Raw genomic sequence first — 20,729 nt, 5'->3', positions numbered from 1 at the left:
GCCCTCAAACTGTTTACAAAAATATGGCGCGTGATGTGAGAATGTTTTGAAACTTGAAGTTTTGCTCCGTAAATTTACTCGAATATATGGTAATTTCATCAGTTAAAAATATCATTATCTATATGTGAATTAAAATTAATATATTCAGCAATGATTAAACAACTGTGTGTTACTAACTTCGAAGTGATAGTGGTACTTTTGCATACATAAATGCTAGGCCTAGTCTAGACTGAGTGAATGTGCTGTGGAGTAGTGTGTGGTGTGGGGAGAGATGCGTCTCAGTCAGCCAGTGTCCGCCGTGTTGGGTACTACTAGCATAGGCCTAGTGGCTAGGTTGGTGCTTGGACTTGCCAATCCCGTTGGTTATTATTATGCATGGAATTACAACAATATGTCTAGTATAGGCTAGGCCTGGTCCATGGATGATGAATATAATATGCCTAATATAATATAATTATTTATTATTATATGCAATTGTCAATTATATGACCCACTATATATACCAACGACCGGTGCTTCATTTGTCCGATTTCTGTTATACCTTATGAATACCATGATGCACCCCTGTGCTGTGATAAAATATGACTCAAACCTTAGTTAGAGGTGACCATGATGCACCCATTTTGCATTGTGACATACCATCTAGGTTTTGTGACACACACCCTGCATCAATTATTTGAAATGATGCTCCCATGACACACCTCTCCCAGGTGTCGTATAGTGGGTCATAAAATTGATGCTATAGCCTATGGCACCATGTTGTCTTATTATTGGCACAGAGAACTAATTGCACGATTGTCCATGTGATAGAAAATAATAAATTACATATAGGCCCCTACCGTTCATTGCTATGAATAGTTGTGCAAATAAGCATTTCCAGCACAGGCACTTTTTTATTTTAGTAGTAGTTGACTGCAAAACAAAATAAGGATGACCAGCATGATCAACCCAGGGACAAGCATTCATTTTGATGCCAACGCCCTCGAAGAACAAGATGAACAGGAGCAACAGAAAGAAGATTTAAAACGAGAGCAAGAGGTACTGTAACAGAGCTCATCTTGGTTATTGACTTTGTAGTCATTTGCCTAATTGCTGTATGACTAATATAATACCCTTTTCACACTGCAAAATGTAACAAGGTGTAACCAGGTTTGCATATTGTGAATTCAATTTTGTGGAAAATCTTCCGAGATGTGAAATTTCAGGAGAAAAACACACTGATGAGAGGCCTGTTTTTGTTCCGAGTTCTTACTGGGTGGCGTGCGTGTATTGCCATGGTGTTAAACTGACCAATCATAGTAATCAAATAGCGTGCAACTACACTTTCCTTCCGATACTTCTCAGGGTTTGTGTATCGTGTATGAAAACATGTAATAAATCGGGAGATCGGTTTACAAGTTGTTGTTTGTTACAATTTATGCAGATGTGAAAAGGGTATTAATTAACTTCACATTAATAGATATGTAAACCTGTGTATCACAAATTTTATTTACAAAATAAACAACAGGCAGTCAGAGGTCCCAATTTATAGCATTGCATGTGCAAGTGTGCATTATGATGATGATTAAAATTATGATTATGGAAAATGAGGAGAAATTGCACTTGTAACGTGAGGCCACTTAATTGGAAGATTTGGGAGATCTGATCAGTAAAGCACTGCCTTAAAATTGTCATCAAATATTACCTATTGAATTGATGAAAAGTAGCGATTAATTAGAATAATTGTTATTTTCATTTTTTCGGATGATTAGTTTTGCTATGTTACCACATCAAGAAATTTAAATATTTATCTTTTTTTTTTGTCTTTTGTGGCTTCTTCCTACTTTTATTTCATCAAAAAAATGTATAATTCTTTAATAAACAGGTATTTATACATTATATATTTCAAAAGACCAACTCATGTTACCAAAACGAAACTTGCATTTGGTAACATTTACTGTGCTTGGAATTTTGGAAGCATAAATTAGAAGTTTTTTTAAAGTATTTATAAGATCAGAAGTCATTGAAGTACACATTTGTTCAATGTTTTTGTTAAGCATTGTTGTACTTTGTTGAACTTGAATGTGTACCAGGCAAAGGTAAGTAAGTACATATAATATAATAATAACTGTTTCCTATTATAAACGGTAAGTAACATCTTTTTGTTCAAATTCCAACTCACATGTCAACAATATTGTTCTATAAAGCTCTGTCTAAACTATCAAACTAGTTTGACAAAAGAAGTGTGATGTACCCAAATATGGTAGTGATATTCCCAAATATAGTAGTGATATGACATCATCATGTCCATATATGGGCACATCACTTTTTTTGTCACTTAGAGTTTGATAGTATAGACAGAGCTTAAGACAACAATATTTTCATCTCATACAAACTGTACAACAAAATCCAAAATAAATATCTCATATTAGATCTGATGTTTGATTCTGTAATCATGTTTTTAACCAAATAAATAATATATTGTATCAACATTCCAACATGTTTGATTACATTTTTTTTTTTAAGTTAGTGAAGCAAGTCTTGGCATTTCTATGATTAACTTGTGCCTGTAATGTCATGATGGTATAATTAATGTTTAAATATTGACCCCTGACATGATTGTGTGTATTTCATTGTTTAGGTGTTTATTATACTTCCATATTAGACTCTCATTAGGGGACCTTTTGGTTTGGTTATTACTCTTATGTTGTTGATATACATAATGTCTAAACATGGAGGTCTAAACAATAAAGTGGGTGACTTTATCCTGTCACTCCAAACAGATCCTATACAAAATGGGTGGAGCTATACAATACACTGTCTGTGATTGGTTGTTCTGGCTGGAGTAGTCATCTTTCAAAAGTATAATGGGGGTGGAGCTTAAATGACATTTGTTTTGATTGACAATGGTCAAGAGATACAGGGTTTTGATGTATGAGGCTCAAAGATTTGGATTTGATATCTAACTACTCCAGTCATACTTGAGTCTATACTGATTTTTCTAATCTATCAGGTAATTTTAATAATTTAATTGATTTATATTCTTTATTTCTTCATAAAATATACTTTATTCTACAATTTTAAGATACTGGAATCTGTCATTATTCAAATACTGCAAAAGCCATTTAGGGTTTTTATTTTACCTCTAATTTGTTGGGGTAAATATTAAATATGGTAATTTTAGTAAACAATAGAAGAAATAGAAACAAAAAGTCTGAAGATTAAAACAGTTTTATAAAATTAAAAATATTAATAGTATAAAATGTTTTCAGTAAAGAAATGATTTATTGTATTTTTAATTCATTTATTTGGTAAAAAGGATGATAATTATTATTTTCCAAAAAAGACTGCATTATTATTACAGTATCAAAATGATAATGCAGTATTTAGAAATTCATATTTTTTACATTATTTGTTGGTAATTGATATTTTTGTGTCCATGTGTAAAGTTTACCCCCCTGGGGGTCAAGATTTTTTTAAGAAAGTTTCAGAGGTAAAGATTAAGATTTAAGAAACAATTGAGCACTAGAGTCATGCCATCCTAATAAGATTCAAAATTGATTGGTCAGATCTCACTCTTGCTACGTAACTTACTAGATACTCAATATACTGTATCAGCTACAGTTAATGTTGGTGCAATGCTCCTCTGTGGTATACACAGTATACTAGCTCCCTGTGGCCGTATTAACCATTCACACTTAGGCTAAGGGAAACACTTACCCTTAAAATTAAGAAAATGTCCTATTCTAAGTGAATACAATTTAAGAGAAATACTGTATTGACTTAAGTGAAATACTTAATTAATTAAAGGAAATGTCTCACTTAAGTGTTATTGGTGAATATGGCCTGGTGCCAAAGCTACTTTGTAAAAATTATGTAAAATTAAAATGGATGCTAGAAATACTCAAACAATGTTGATATTGTCTCTCTCACCTTTTCACCCCGATTTAATTAATAGACCAATGTAGCTTGTTTAAAGACAGTAAGGTTGTGAGAGATTGAATAGACACTGAATCTCAATTGATTTAATTATTTTTCTACCAATCTTCTCAAAGAAATTAATTTCTGGTTGGTACTTCCCTGTGATGATAAAAGTTAGGGATGAATTCAAAAAGATTGGAGAGGAGGACGGGATATTGTTTAACAGTTTTGTTCAAACGATTGATCAATTATAGTTCTTAGTAATGTTTAAAAATGTATTGTCCCCCCATTTTTTTGTTGAATATGCCATTTTAATATTACATAATAAATCCATTTGACCAAAAATTGGATCGAAAAAAAATGTATTTACCTGAAAAAACTGTAATTTAAAGCAAAAAATAGTCAAATTGCCTGTCAGCCAATGGATTTTTGGTTGAATTTAACCATTTATTTTGTCATTATCTACGGAAGTGATTAACTTTATTAAAACTACACAATAACCATTTCAAAGTCTGATTATTAATTAATTAATCTTCACTTTTCATGTTTTTGGGGGACAATACACCTTTAAAAGACCTGTTTTTCTACAATCTAAGAAAGACCAGCATATATTTTAATAAAGCTGTTGATATGGTAACTGATTGTGTCAGCAATAATAATAGTCCGTCTTAGTATAGATTTTAATAGATCCAAGTATCGTGTTTCTTTTTTCTATTTATTACCTAAATCAACATCTTGTATAAGCGCGTTATTATCCCTCTCGTAAGCGTCTCACCAAACACTAGGTATTCTATTCCCAACACTTGACCGATTGACCATCAATTCAAAATAATCACTTATTGATGAATAAAATTTAATGAGATTCGAAACAAGCAATCTTGAAAAAGAATCTCTTCTCGTCCCATATCTAATTTCTTGTCGGTAAATAAAAGACCAAAAGATTTACTTTCAGAATCTCATGGAAAATTCTATAAGTGTTTGACTGCCAAGTTGATCATTTACTTAAGGATAAAAATATGTTTGCTGAATTGTTATTAGATCAGGTGGGCTACTGTTGTACCTTCTTTGGTGATCATCAGTTTTGGGAAAACTAAGGGGGACAATTTGCATGTAAACAGGCACAGTTCACCAAGTTTGTGTACTAGTTATTGAAATAATTCTAAAGATGTTTTAATCTGTCAGTTACACTGGGAAAATTTCACAATGAGAATCATTTGTTTTGTTTATTAAAATAATAATTACTAAATTCAGTCAATCATTCATTTATTTCGGAATCTCTGGTCCATAGAAAGTAAAATTATGTATAAATTAATTTTTTTTAAATCAAAAAGTAAAATGTTTGACATATAGTTTAGTTCCCAAAAAAATTCAGTCAATATTTTATACTGAAGGAAATTTTAAAGATTGGTTTTTATCTCTAAAAGAAAATACTGTAACGTTTTATGGATAAACAAATAAATGACATATCACAAAATAACATTTTGTGAAAGGTGTTAAAAATAGACCTTAAATATAATTTAGTATGTATTTAAAAAATGTACTTAATACTCTTAAATTCATCAAATCAGACAACCATAAAGTAGCATTTAAGTAAGTTGTTGCCATTTGACATTACAAAGGCTCAAAACACAGCAGTAAATCAATTTGTAAACATAAAAACATTCATTGTATGGAAAATCATCAAATAACTCTCTAAAGCTTTGTCTACACTATCAAACTAGTTTGTGTGTGATGTGCCCAAATATGATAGTGGTATTCCCAAATATGGTAGTGATATGACATCATCATGTCCATATATGGGCACATCACATTTTGTTTGATAGTATAGACAGAGCTTAATACTATTAATTGTGGTCCATATATTGTATATAGATGTCAAACAATCAGCATTTTGGTATATAAAATATTTTTAAAGTTTTTGGTTAATAAATATTTGAATGGTGTATAAAATATTTTTCAAGTTTTTGGTTAAATACAAACATATTTGAATTTGTAAACAAACAAGCTTGTACAGTATGTAAACTATGAGAAATAGAAACAACAACTAAGAGGAATGCTAGAACATTGTAATCTGACATATCCTATTTGAAAGGTGTTTAATTGTGTCTAATCTGGCCATTGTTCCGCACCCTAATCTCTGTTGTAATAGCTTAGTCACAGTTGTTTTATACCCCTTCCTTAACATGGATTTATTAACTAGTATACACAGTTATAGGCACAGTATGTTTAATATCATATTCTTGTACTGTGGATTTTTTGAACTAATTACACATTTAATTGTACAAATACACAAAGAGATATTCTACTTGTAAGCACTAACTCAATTATTGAGGATATCTTAGCCAAGGATTTTTCTTTAACGTATAATTTGAAATTTTTAAGTGAAATTTTTATTTTTGGTTCCGATCTTCTTTCGAATTGTGAAAATGCTTTATTGTTTTATTATGTACAACAATTTCTTGTTAATTCTGGAAGATTTGATTGATGTTTATGTTAGTTTTTTGTTTTAAAATGTTGTATTTGTTAATCTGAGGTTCCTTGAAGCTAAGGTGGTTCCATCTTGTAAGGTGCCTCTGTGTAATATACTGTAACTGAATAAAAAAAAAAAATTGTATACATGTTTCTTGGAAATTGTCCCCTAATAATAATATCGAACATTTATAGAGCACACTCTTTACCGGGGTATCACAGCACAACATGAACAGAATAACTATTGAAATAGGTGAGTTTTTCAGGAGAGATTTGAATTGAAAGGGGATGGAGTGTAACGGATGGAATGAGGGAGTTGGTTCCAAATTTCTGGTGCCTGAGAAAATAGTGGTGTCCCCTGAATAGGGTGCCCCAAAGTAATGTGTATTATACACTTTAAATGTCGCCCACCTGAGTTAGGGTCGGGTCAATTGAGATAATCCAGTCATCAATTACACTTATAAATCAATACCCCTTACGTCTTGCTTTGGAATTAAGTTTCTGAATATTGATGTTCTTTTCATCGACGCGTCCTTGGAGTTAAAAAAGTTATGCGAAATCTTTACTCTCATTTTAACGTAGATTAGTAAACGTCAAAGAATATTATTGATATCTTGTTTCGTTGAATGCAAACATTATTGCAATTATCGCCTACACATTGCACGCCCGTTGTTCATCTTATATCAAATTCCTTTCTTGTGATGAAAAATCAATGAAGTATAGTCACTGACTTTATGTGTACACTTAATGAACGCCTTTAATTTGTGCAAAATTTTGTTTGTTTGGACGTTATAGTTAACAAAAGCAAATTTTAGAAGACAATGAGGAGAGTTACAATAAATTAGAAATGAATTCTGTTTTAATTTGTTGTTTGTTTCTTTCTTTTTTTTGCTGTTTTGAAAACCAATTTTTATTGCAACCATCATGTTTTTTTATAGTTGATAATTAAAATTCTGGCTTTTAAAATTCACAATTAACATTAAAGATGTATTGTCCCCCAAAATCATGAAAAATAAAGATTTTTAAAATCAGACTTTGAATAGGCCATTTTCCAGTTTTAATGAAGTTGTTCACTTCCATAAGAAAAAAACGAGTGAAAAAAATTATTTCACCTATAAAAAGACAAAATAAACAGTTAAATTACCCAAAAACTCATTGTCTTCCAGACAATTTGACCATTTTTTGCTTTAAATTACATTTTTCTCAGGTAAATCTATTTTTTTCAGACCCAATTTTTTGTGAGAGTGAATAACTATTATGTGATATTAAAATAACATATTCAACAAAAAAATTTAAAAAAATATTTTTTTAGGGGGACAATATATCTTTAATTGATTAATACAAGTTTTTAATTTGTTTTTTGGTTGTTTATTTTTATTTTTTGCTGGTTTGAAAACCAATTTTTATTGCAGCCATCATGTTTTGTGATAGTTGATAATTAAAATATTTTATGGCTTTTAAAATTCATAATTAACATTAATTGATAGGTTGATACTGATAATACTGTATTAAAAAGTGCGTGCCATACATGAAATTGTGCTGTCAAAACTGCGTGCCATACATGGAATTGTGCTGTCAAAGATGCATGCCATACATGGAATTGTGCTGTCAAAGATACGTGCCATACATGGAATTGCGTGGTCAAAGCTGCATGCCATACATGAAATTGTGCTGGCAAAATATGATTCTTTTTTCAAAAGAAGTTTGACATTGAAAAAAAATTATATTTTTTAACAGTTTAGTCATAGTAATATATTTTAATAGAAGTGCTACTCAAGGAAACAAAATGAAGTTTCTTGTTCAAGTTAAACATCCCAATGTCTAATCCAATGTCATAAAAAGATCAAGTAGTGTGGTCAGTTTAAAAACTGACCGAAGCATAGCTGGCAATTAGAACAAGCCTGGTTTCATTATCACAACATGAATTCATCAACCATTGATTTGTACTAACACCCATCTGCCAATCACTCAAAATGATCAGAACCTTTTATTACAATAAATACTCTATAATTACAACTTAAAGTCAGATGATGATAGACACAGCAAGCCCCAATTGTTATTTCTAGGAAAGGTTTAACTTTAGCAGGGGTTCTAGGAAGAGATTATAGTTTTAATTGTTTGGAAAACAAAAGGTAAAGGTTACTCTTTTTGTTTAGGCGACAAATTAAGCCTTCCTTTTCCAATTACTTTTGCCATCTCTTTGTTTTTGTTGAGTAAACACATTTAATTTTCTAAATATTTGAGAAATAAGATTTAGAAGCGTTAAAATGTTTTCTTATTGATATATTTTGTAACAAACATTCAAGAATGTTTATGTATTTATTTGTTTTTGTATCCATCCCTGAATATTTGTTTTACATCGTTTGGTAACAGTTACCAACATTGTTTGAAGTTCATATTCTTCTATTCTGATTTTCAACAGTGGCTAGCTGACCTATGCCACATGATCTGTAATTAATTCTTATCCCCAACGTTTATTTTAAGACTATCATGTTTTGCTGCACATAAAATCTGATAAGATATATTTGTACACAAACCTATAATCCATAAAATGAGCAATTAAAATTCCTATTACGAGATTATGAACCTATTTACTGAGTACATTAGGCAGCATAGTTTTATCATTGGCGCCACTAAATAGATATTTAAGGACATTTTTTATTCAACTGGTCCGAATTCTGACCTTAACATAAAACTCTGGTCCTCAAAAAACTTTTTTTTCATTCATAGCTAGCAAGATGTTTGTGTGTTTGTAAGACTCTGAATTTAATTACTCTACTAAACAGACCTACACATCTCATAACATGACAAATCGTTGCTCTAAAAGCCCAATGGTCGGTAAGACAGGTCAGTATGTTTAGTGAGTTGGATAGCGATCCTCCCACGGTTGAGGATGTCGTGGAAATTGAGCACCTTCTCCACAAGGTAAGACAAGTTGTTTGTATTGGTGTTTTGTTTTAATGACAAGAATGGTGTTCAAAGTAACTATTTACAGTACAGAAGACAACAATGGAGTCATACTGTAAGGTAAGAATTGATATTTTTTGGTGATTTTATTGTTATTTTATTATTATGTTTTTGTTTTTTTTTTGCTTTTACAGTTACATGATCTCTTATCCAATGAACTTCCAGATGATCTACTTGATGATTGCTCATCTCTCTCGTCACGTGATTCCTCCGGGTTTGAATCGCCAACAACGAAGAGTAGTAGGTAATTATATTTGAAATTCTTGCACAGTACTTATTTGCCTAAAACCACTAAAAGCAACCTACTGTAATGTAGGCTAAATGGTTATCAAACATTGGCCATATGTTGGTACAGTGGTACTTAGAGATAATTATGTTTATCTTATATTAGTGCAAACATAAAATACATTTTATAGGTTATGCCATATTGATTGTACCTACCACATATACTGTATGGTAGATACATTGAATCTATAATATTAGTGACTCAAAGTAACAATTTTGGTTTTTTTATTTAAAGGTTTCAAGCGCTCAATTTTAATTTTTTACTTAGAAAATGTAAATAAAATTTGTTTTTCTATTGCATTAGAAACTTAATGTGGCAACAGTTTGGATGGCATCATCAAAATCAACCTTTGACCCATACTCAACCTTTGACCCATACATCAACTCCGTTTGATAGTGGGGTGCCCTCTTTGAAACCTCCAGCACCGACACAAGACTATAGGTTACATCAGGTTGGTCACTTGTGATCATTAGATATTATACAAATAATGTAATAATAATAATATATATGGTGTTCAGAATTTGGTCTTTGAGAGAGACATTGTATGACTCACATCACAGGTTGGTTTTTCAAACATTCACCTCCTTGCATTGCACAAAATTCTAAACTTGATGAGTGTAACAGCATGAGATAAGTAATCAACTACTTCTCTGATGAGGACTATAAACTGTAGGTCCAGTGCACACATCTACCTCATGTTCACTTTAAAGAACCTAGTACATCTTTCGAGACGATTAGGGGGTTACCCCGATGTACTAGTACACACACAGACGAGTAGGGGGTTACCCCGATGTACTAGTACACACACAGACGAGTAGGGGGTTACCCCGATGTACTAGTACACACACACTGTCACTCACAGCCACTGATCATAACTGGGCCCTCTGAGAGACCAGTCTTTGACTGAAGAGGTTGCTAAGTATAAATAAAATAAATAACAAATTCAAAGTATTCAATTCAAATTGTTATTTATAATTATAGCCTGATACACCTGATCATTTTGAAGAAAGCGACACAGAATCAGGAGACCTAAGCCGACCGGTTCAAAATGGCTACCACGACAATCATCACTTTGGCAACAACTTTGCCAACCATCACGAACAACAGTATACAAATGAACATAGTGAACAACCCGAGTTTCACCACAAGTTTCACTATCGTGCGACACAGGAACACGAGCAAGATGTTCAGAAAAATGATAACGCTAATGGAGAGTTTGCACACAATAACATGCAACATCCGGATTGGAACGGTAAAACAGGGAAAAATGTGGACACGTGGGTAAAAAATGGACAATATTACGAACCACATAATAAGTTATCAGATGATTACATGAGACAACAAACGTATACCCAACATGTGCAATATAAACCACATCAAGAAGAAAACTACCCACAGAACTATGCTGATCACAATGGACAAGTCCATTCTGAAAATGGGGGTGTAAATAGTGTACAAGAAGAGGAGATCAGGTTACAGCAATTCATGAATCAAGGTATTTTTAAATCTTCAAATCTCTTCACTAATTGGGTGAAAATCCTATTTTAGTGTGATTTTCCAGTTTTTATTATTTGTTGTAAAATACGGAATTTTTATTCTGAAATAAAGTAATCAATCAATACAGTAGTTCATGTTAATTGTTTTGCTATGCATTCTGATGACATACTTCTGCCTTTATGTAAATGAGCTAAATTTGTTACACAGGTGGTAGTAATGATACAAGGCAACTAGGCCAGCTACAGATCTTATACAAAGCAAGAGGCAGAGAACTTGAGGAGTTGCGTCAGAAACTGAAGCAAGTGACAGAGGAAGGGGCTAGGCAAACACGAGTGCTAAATCATCAACTTGCTATAGCTGATGGTGAGAATAAGCTTTTGGTTATGATCGTTTTAGCAGCCTATGGCTGGAAGTTCTTACTGGTCATTTCATCATCCTGCATCTTTTGCAGTCAGTTCTCTCAATACTGGACACCATTCGGCTTGCTTAATATGGCTGATGTTGTAGAAATTCTGTTATTCCAAGTGTGTTAATGGTTTTTAAATAAATAAGAATTTGGTACTATTTGAACCTCGAGAAACTTCTGATTTGGGAGAGTTTCAGTTTAACTGTACAGTTGACTGTATCCTCTAAACCCTTTCTCTAGTTGAATTCTATTCAGATTGTAAGGTAGTTGCTTCTCTATCTGTAATTGATACTCAAAAATACAACCTATGTGATAGACCTAAGTCAATGCATCTTTCTTATAATAATTTAGCGAGTGAGTGGCCGAGCAGTTAAGACAGTGGAACTGTAATTATGTAGCCATAACATCGCTCACTCGCTCCATGGTTCTGGTTATTATTATTATTGTCTATTTATTAGGTGAGAAGTCCCGCTTGAATTTAGATCTAAAGCAAAACAAAGAACAACTTCAGAAATGTGTTCATGATAGCAAGAACATGAAACAGACATTAAACACATATGAAGAGAACATACAGGAGCTTATGGCAAGCAAACAACAAGTAGGAACAGTTAGCTTAATTGATTTTGATTATTTTATTTAAAGATGTATTGTCCCCAAAAACATGAAAAATGAAGATTAATAAAATCAGACTTTAAATAGGCCATTTTGCAGTTTTTATAAAATTATTCACTTCTGTAAAAAAAAGACCAAACAAGTCATTATTTCACTTATAAAAAGACAAAAGAAACAGTTAATATTAACCAAACCAGACAATTTAAGCTTTTTTTTTGGGTAAATATTATTTTTTGCGATCCTGTTTTTGATCAAAGTGAATAACTATTGCGTGACATTAAAATGGCATATTAAAAGAAAAATTTTTTTTTTTAATGTTTAGGGGGACAATATATCTTTAACATGTTGAATTATTGATTTGCTTTGTATATATATCTTTTCTTTGTATTTGTATCAGGAGATCTAAATGTTTAAATTAATGTTTGTTTTGTAACATAGTATACTTTAGTTAGTTACTCTACAAAAAAATAACCTAACCTAACCTTATATAATTGATAAAGCATATTGGTGTATTTCCCAAATGTAAATTTCTTTACTTATTTTATACTTTTTGTGCTTTTTTTATAGCTTGCAAATGATTTAGAAGAACTAAAAGGCAACAACGTGGCTTTGAACCATCAACTCATTCAACTTAACAAATCACAGACAATCGCCAGGTCACATGATCGGTATGACGCTCAATTGGCTGAGTTGCAAAGAAGGCAACAACAAGAAGTTTATGAATTTGAAACAAAACTGGACAAACTGAACGCATACTTACAGGAAAAGGTAATAAAACAGCATATTTTTATTTGGTTTTATTTCTTTTTCGGTGGTCTCCAATACGTTTTACTAATATTTAATTTTGTTCTTAAACAGGAGAGTGAACTATCATCCCAAAAAGAAGTGTTAGGTCAGCTAAAACGAGATCAAAACAGAGAAAAGTTGGAAATGACGGAGACAATCGGCTCACTCACCAGGAAGCTGGATGAAACCCAAAGACAGTGCAGAGATCTTTTGGACACTGGTATTTGTAATATTGTGTTTGTTTATTCACTCAGTAGGGTTAGGAATCTAAATTTTGTTAGGATTAATCTAAAATATAGATTTATTACATACGACAAATTCAGAGTTGTGGCCTGATGGTTATGATGCTTGGCTATCAATCCAAGGGTCTTGGGTTCAAGTCCTGTCATATGTCAGGATTTTTTCAAATGATAAATTACTGTTTATGTAGAGCATCTTGTGTATATGTTTGGCTTGTGAACAGGATTGCCACCTTTAAAAGGATAGTGAATGAATTCGCTTATGGTTATCCTTGGCAATTTGCCTATATGAAAAAAAAACAAAAAACAAATAACTACTTTCTGTACTAGGTTCTGTGCAAGAGATTGGACAACTGAAGCTACATCTGCAGAAAGCCATATCATCCAAGACCATCACAGAGAACATGTGCCAAGCTCTGCAAGATGAACTGGGTGATGTCAAAGAGGAGTTAAGGATGTATGAAGCTGCTGCTGGTCTTGGGGTTGGTCCTTCCAAGTCTCCTAATGGTTCTGCTGGTGACTCGTACATTCAACGCAATCTTGCAAAAGAAAACTGGAAAACTCCTAAATTGTTGCAGTATGTGTTCAAATTTTGTTGTTGAATGCTAACAATTTTTTTTTCACAAATGTTTCATATAGTTATATGTGTACAGTGTATCATATATTATTTTATTTTATCTCATTTTCTCAGGTCATCTAAGCTGGCACCTGATGACTTACTATCTGGTTTAAAAACAGAACTTGAGAGGTCATTGACCAGTAATAGGTCAAAGCGAGGTCAAGTGACACGATTACAGAATGAACTGAAAGGTGTCAAAGAAGAATTGGTGAACGTGAAGAAAAATATTATTGAGATGGAAACCGAACTAAAAGACAAAGAGGTAATTGTTTAATAAATCGTGTTAAACGTCACCTTGTTTTAGTTTTAAGATCTGTCTACACTATCAAACTTTATGTGACAACAAAATATGATGTGCCCATATATGGACATGATGATGTCATAGCACTACCATATTTGGGCATATCACTACCATAATTGGGCACATTACACTTTTTTTTTGTCAAACTAGTTTGACAGTGTAGACAGAGCTTTAGATAAGGTGCTGACCTGTAGGGTAATGTAGTAAACTATTTTGCTTTATTTGCTACCAAAAGACTTAATAAGCTATTATTAGTCTTATACACAGAGAGTCAGTGCTGTCATCAAACATGGAGTACAGACAAAAATTAAATTCTATTTATAATCAAACTATGATTTGTTTGATTTCAGATTAAACTAAGGATATTTGAATCTCAAGATAAACCGAATGATGGAAGCCGTGTTCAAACTGAAAATCTACGTTCTGAGCTAATTCAAACTAAAGAAAAGTGTGCTCAACTCAGAGAAGAAAACGCTGTTAGTTCTAATTATTTATATACAAATACAGATGCGTTTATTCCTTAAAGCAGAATGTGAAAATATACTCTATTACAGTATATACAGTGAAATTAACTCTCCCAAAACGACCCATGAGCATAAAGTGCAAATTATATTTGACGAATTAGTTATCTGTACAACAAATGCTACATGAACGTCATATTCATGAAGAATATAAATTATATATAGTAAGTAAAGTGCGAATAACTAATAATAATATTTATTATTATTATTAGAAATTGTTTTTCTTTATAGAAGCTAAAATCATCTTTGCAAGAACTGGAGAAGAAAACAGAAAAGTTGTCAGAGAAGAATGCAGAACTGAAGATTCAGATGTCTGAGATGATTACGCAGCATGATGAAGATAGCAAAACGGCTGTTGACAGGTAATGCTTTAAGCTCTGTCTACACTATCAAACTTTATGTGAAACAAAATGTGACACATCTTACAATTTCTATTACAATCTTATGCCATTCTTCGTAGATGTCGTACAGCTGTTCTTCAACTTCATGAGGACTCATCCAAAAACCTACGACAAGAGATGGTGAGAGAATGGGAAGATGAGAAAGTAACCCTCAAAGAAGCGTATGAACATCGTCTTCAACAACTCAAGTGAGTATTAAACATAGAATTCATTTTTTTATATTAGTTTTTGTTTACTTTTAACAACATTGAATTTATACTGCTTCATTTTGAAACCGTTTTTTTTTTTCTTTTCAGAGAAGATAATGATGGAATAGTCAAAGAATTAGATGAAGTCAAGGATCTTTATGTCAAAGTCTGTGAGGAGAAAAATAAAATTGAAGATACTGTACGATCAAAGATGACAGAAAATGCAGAAAGACAGTTAAAGCAGGTAAAACAAAATTGTTGTGTTGTCATATTACTTTTTTCAATTTAGGCATCTTTCTAAATCTTTGTCTACACTATCAAACTTTATGTGACAAAAAAATGTGATGTGCCCATATATGTACATGATGATGTCATATCACTACCATATTTGGGCATATCACTACCATATTTGGGCATATCACTACCATATTTGGGCATAAAGTGTGTTCATTCATTGTCCTTTTTAAACAAAGTCTTTATCTGACAGGATTTGAACCCATGATCCTGGGATATTTAGACGAGTATCTCAACAACCAAGCTACAACGCCATTCAGTAGCCTGTAACTCTTTCTCTTCTATAAATAATATTTTAAATATTGAATTCATCTTTCATTTTTTTAGACAATTGAAGAACTTGAAAAACACAATGAAGAGAAATTGAATAATATAAAAAATTCTTTGGAAACTGACAATCGTGTTGCTTTGGCAATCTCGCGGAAAAAGATTATGGAAGAGAAGGATGAGGAAGTTGAACAATTGGTAGAAGAAAAGGTAAGAAATATTTGTAATGAAATAACCACACCCTCATACAGTGAAAATCATATTGTTTAGACATGTAGATGGGTTACTCATTGGAATAGTTCTGTTGTGGTTTTGGTTAGATTAAAACTTCTGGAACTTTTTTCCACAAGTAAAGCTAATTTTCCACTAGGCGAATTTGTTTGCGCTAATTGAAAGTATCAGCTTATACGCATGCATATTCATGTTTCCATCTTCCAAATCCCTCTCTATGCATGCTTATAAGCTGACACTTTCGATTTGTGCAAACAAATTTGCATAGTGGAAAATCGGCTCCAATGTTACTACAACTACAAAGTTAAAAATAATGACAGAATAAATATTGTGCCTTTGTTTTAATTTTTACTTTTGTCTTTGTTAGCTATCTATTGCAAAGGCTGATTGGATGTTGTCAGCTCAGAAACAGGCCAGAGAGAGTGCAACAAAAGCAGTCGAAGCTGAATGGGAGGCTAGGCTTGAGGCTGAAGTCAACAAAAACCTAGAAGATAAAGTTACTTCAGTAAGAAAAGAAGTGATTGAAGAATATAAGCAGAAACTTTCTCAAGAAAAAGGTCTTTTGAAGACAACTCATGCTGATGAGATTGAATCTGCAGTGAGGGCAGCATTGTCTAGAGGAGAATCTGAATGGCAGGCCAAACAGGAGATCACTCTCAAAGAACTAGTCGCAAGTGCCTTAGAGAAAGAACGAGAAAGCATTCTAGAAAGTTCAGACGTCCAAACGAAAATCAAAGATGCAGTGATGTCAGCCAAAGTTGAGTGGAGTCAAGAAATTGAAAAACTTCATGGGTCAAGGGACAGTTCCAGACGGTTGTCACAGCTACAGACATCCTGGAAACGAGAAATGGAGGTGTTGGAGGAAAAGAAATACCAGGAAATGGAAGCACTGGAGAGGAGGAAAGATCAGGAAAAGCAGGATGCACTGGATAGACTTAGGAGAGATACTGATGATAGTCTCCAGATGACTTTAGAAGAACAGAAAGTTGTTCTTATGGAAGCTCTAAAATCAGCAAGAGAGGCATTTGATAATGAGAAGGTAGTGTTTGATGATTTTTCTCTCTTGTATTTGGTGTCTATTATTCTTTATACCTTTTTTATATCTTTATACCTTAATAAGTGCTACTGTATCCATTTAAATCCATTTTTAATCCACCAGGTGGTGATTGATTGATTTTTGTTTGTTTTCAGACAAAAATATTAAAACAAAGGGATCTTGAACACAGTATTTCTGAAGCAAAGTTGAGAACTAAACTTTTAGAAGAATGGAGTGTTAGTAAACGAGATGCTGTTGAAGAAAAGGTTAATGAAGAGCAGGCTAGGTGGCAAAAGGTGAGAGTCAGATGGTTGTGTGAAAGACAGCATACATTTTTTATAAAGCTCTGTCTACACTATCAAACTAGTTTAACAAAAAATGTGTGATGTTCACAAATATGATAGTGATATGCTTAAAAATGGTAGTGATATGACATCACATTATTCAAATGTGTTTTTCAATAATAGGAAAGGCAAGAATTAGAAGAGAGGTATACTGATCAATTGAATGCTCTTGAAAAAGAGAAAGAAAGAATTATCAAACAACAAGAAGAAACTCAGAAAGAATGGAATAAGGTAAATTCAGTTTAATAAGTTTTTAATATATTGCCCTACATGCTTGAATAGTTTGGACTGATAGAACATAGTCCAGCATCATACTCAAAATTGAATTACGCTGATCCCTTCAACGAGCACTAAGCACTAACTAGAGTTTTTCTTTTATTCAATGTCGAAAATATATTTTATTTAAGTGTGTTCATGTATGTTTTCAAATTTTCATCTTAGAATCATAATGATGCTTCAAGAAAAACAAACCTAGCACACGACACTTGGGAAGAAGAGAAACACAGACTTCTTCTGAAATTAGAAGAAGCGGAGGAATCAAAACAAAGGATGGAAGAGAAGGTAGAAAGTTATAAAAGAAAGTTTACAAGAGAGCATAACAAACTAATTGAAAAAGCACAGTTGGAACGACAACGATTGCAGCGAAAGCTTAAAATGACAGAAAAGGAGTTAGAACAGACAGAGTACACTATGAACAAAGAGTTAGAACATCTAAAAGATCAGCTAAGAAGTGAGGGATCAGTTGCTATGGAGACCATGCAAGCTAAAATGGCCGAATTACAACGAAGACATACAGTTGCTATAGACACACAAGAGAAAAAACATACTCAAGAACGTAAACGATGGCGTTTGGAGCAAGTTAAGGTTTCCAACAACAGTATTCAGGTTAGTTTATTGTATTTATTTTTTGGGTTTTTGTTATGATTTTATTTTATAATCAATTAAAACACAATTTATCTTAAGCTCTATCTACACTATCAAACAAGGGGTAGAGGAGCTCAGGGCCTAAAAATGGTAAAACGAAGTGGTGGACTAATTCCCCCCATCCTCAATTGACTTATTATTATCTTGACTTATATCATATATAAAACTTAAGCTCTGTCTACACTATCAAACTTTATGTGGCAAAAAAGTGCGATGTACTCAAATATGGTACTGATATGACGTCATCTTGTCCACATTTGGGCACATCACATTTTTTGTCACATAAAGTTTGATAGTATAGAAAGAGCTTTAGGAGAAACTAATGTATTTGTTATTTATTACAATTTTAGACGCAAACAATGAATACACCTTCTGATGCAACAGACGGACTCCAAGAACTCCGTTCACATTACTTGGCAACAGTAAACAAAATAAAAGGTATGTTGACATGAATTGCTTATCCAAAAAACATGTTGACCCTTGACCCGATGCATTCAAAATTGACCGTAAAATTATCATTACTTTTGTACATCAGATGATGTTTTACAACATGTAGAGAAGACACGGGAGCAGTGTCGTGAAACAGTGCGCAAAGAGGTCATCAAAGAACGGCACGCAACGGCCAAGAAACTTCGCAAGTATTATCTGCAATGTTTGCAACAGCTTCTTGAAGATGACAGAAAAGGTCAAAGGTAAGGTCAGGTCATATTACCACACATATAATATGATAAATGCTTAGTCAAGTTACTTTTCCAACCTCGGTGGTCTAGAGTAGTGATCTAGAAGTCAGGGTCCATCCGAGAATTACTTGTTATGTTCTGTGTCAGAGTAGTAAAACATCTAACTAATAATAGAGTAATATTAAGTTTATTTTTATTTATTTTCAGCAATGGTGCAGGAACCATGCTAAGCACGGCAAACAAACTGGCAGCCATGGCTAGCGCGCTGGAGTTATCACCAGAAAGAGCACAACAAACAAACGGTTTAAACTTACATCCTGAAGGGGTCACAAGAAGTCTGGAGAAGCACCACTATGAAATACCATCCTCAAAATCTGATCAGATGACATCAATTGCAGATCAGCACGATTCAAAAGCATCTTCTAGACCTCTTGTTAACTTAAAGAAACAGTGGAGCAGTGAGTCTAGTCTTAGCAGCTTTTTGGACACAGAGAGCGAGCTTAATCATCGTAGATCTGATCCAACAGATTCTAGAAGACATCTTCAATCGTCTAAAAATTCTTCATTAGAGAAAAACAGGAGTGATATCAATTTTGGCAGTTTAGAGTCCTTGTCAATGTCCCCAAGAGAATTTAACCCAATGCCCGAAAAACCAATGTCATCCTCACCACAAAAAGCTGGTGTTCCTGAGACAATCAAGTCTTTTAACACCAGAAGTCATCATACGGATCAAAGTAAATCTGGTGAAAATATAACAGTTCGTTCAAGAAGACAATATCATGAGAAAGGACAATCTAGTAGTTCAGACAATCGGAAAGATAAGACTTACTATTCTAATTCATTACAATCAAAACAGCGTGATAATAAATTGTTAGATAATAACACTTCAAACAGCTCTATTAATAGACTACCTTCGCAATATGCTGATAACATTTCTGCTAGAAATTCTGGCCGAGACTCACAACTATCCACGCAGTCAAGTTTCAGATCAGTTGGGCAACGAGGATCTGCAGAGAGAGCTCAAATGAGAATAACGCAAAGAACACAAATACCTACCCCGTGTAATCTCTCAAGCGCATCAATATTAACCGAATATAATGAGCTTCCTCCGAGTTTGGACTCGTCGCTGTCGCCAACGGATTCAAAAGAAAGTCGCCACAAGGATTTTAAAATGTTTGTGGAGTATCCAAGACAAACCAGAACAAAGCTAATGACATAAAACATTAATGTATCCCATAGTACTACAGTGAAACTAAAGAATAGGTTTTAAGCTCAAAATGGGCAATTTTTAAAATTTAAATTTTGTTAATATTGGTGCCCTATAAGGATTTTATACATCAATACTGTAAAGCTCTGTCTACACTATCAAACTATTTTGACAAAAAAAGTGTGATATGCCCAAATATGGTAGTGATATGACATCATCATGTCCATATATGGGCACCTCACATTTTTTTGTCACATAAACTTTGATAATGTAGACAGAGCTTTAAACAGTTCAGGAAACAATATTTGCATTTCATCTAGGCATAATCTTTTACTCTATCAATTTTAAATTAATTGTTTTAATTCCAATTTTTGATCTATTTACTGTATTCTAGTATTATATATATTAGAAATATGTATATTATGTAATTATAGTTTATTATAAATTATATAAATTTATACTTGATATTTTATATTTGTTGTGAAATAAATGATATTAACTTTACATGTTGTAGTTTAGTATACACAGTAGATCTTGTCAGTTGTTGATGCAAG

The 20,729-nt window shown here is 32.8% G+C and overlaps 2 protein-coding genes across 3 annotated transcripts in view; one reads left to right on the top strand and one right to left on the bottom strand.

Annotated features, from left to right (window-relative positions):
- LOC144848967 (uncharacterized) overlaps positions 1–20,729 on the bottom strand; it is a 55,128-nt gene that overhangs the window by 11,154 nt on the left and 23,245 nt on the right. The gene's annotated exons all lie outside the window — the stretch shown is intronic.
- Positions 38–20,679, top strand: LOC144848923 (centrosomal protein of 152 kDa-like). 2 transcript variants are annotated; one of them, XM_078705877.1, is made up of 23 exons: positions 38–89; positions 903–1,038; positions 9,471–9,580; positions 9,926–10,073; positions 10,604–11,117; positions 11,327–11,482; positions 11,984–12,123; positions 12,705–12,905; positions 12,996–13,143; positions 13,493–13,739; positions 13,854–14,043; positions 14,433–14,558; positions 14,835–14,965; positions 15,064–15,192; positions 15,301–15,436; positions 15,814–15,963; positions 16,352–17,023; positions 17,176–17,316; positions 17,488–17,595; positions 17,806–18,249; positions 18,639–18,726; positions 18,824–18,980; positions 19,176–20,679. In XM_078705877.1, the coding sequence occupies exons 2-23, from the start codon at positions 931–933 to the stop codon at positions 20,185–20,187; spliced, it is 5,256 nt and encodes a 1,751-aa protein (XP_078562003.1). In that variant the 5' UTR covers positions 38–89; positions 903–930; the 3' UTR covers positions 20,188–20,679. The 2 variants fall into 2 exon arrangements, with proteins under 2 accessions (XP_078562003.1, XP_078562011.1); XM_078705885.1 differs by having other exon boundaries at positions 44–101; positions 906–1,038.

The sequence above is a fragment of the Antedon bifida genome, chromosome 1, assembly GCF_963402885.1.
Source record: "Antedon bifida chromosome 1, ecAntBifi1.1, whole genome shotgun sequence".
Lineage (NCBI taxonomy): Eukaryota > Metazoa > Echinodermata > Crinoidea > Comatulida > Antedonidae > Antedon > Antedon bifida.
Note: the sequence above shows the minus strand (reverse complement) of the source record. Positions and strands in the feature narration are given on the sequence as shown.

Coding starts and splice junctions, on each gene's coding strand:
- LOC144848923 (XM_078705877.1), top strand. CDS start 931: ATGACCAGCATGATCAACCCAGGGACAAGCATTCATTTTGATGCCAAC. Junction 11,483..11,983: donor TCAACTTGCTATAGCTGATG/GTGAGAATAAGC, acceptor TCTATTTATTAG/GTGAGAAGTCCCGCTTGAAT. Junction 15,437..15,813: donor CAGAAAGACAGTTAAAGCAG/GTAAAACAAAAT, acceptor TCATTTTTTTAG/ACAATTGAAGAACTTGAAAA.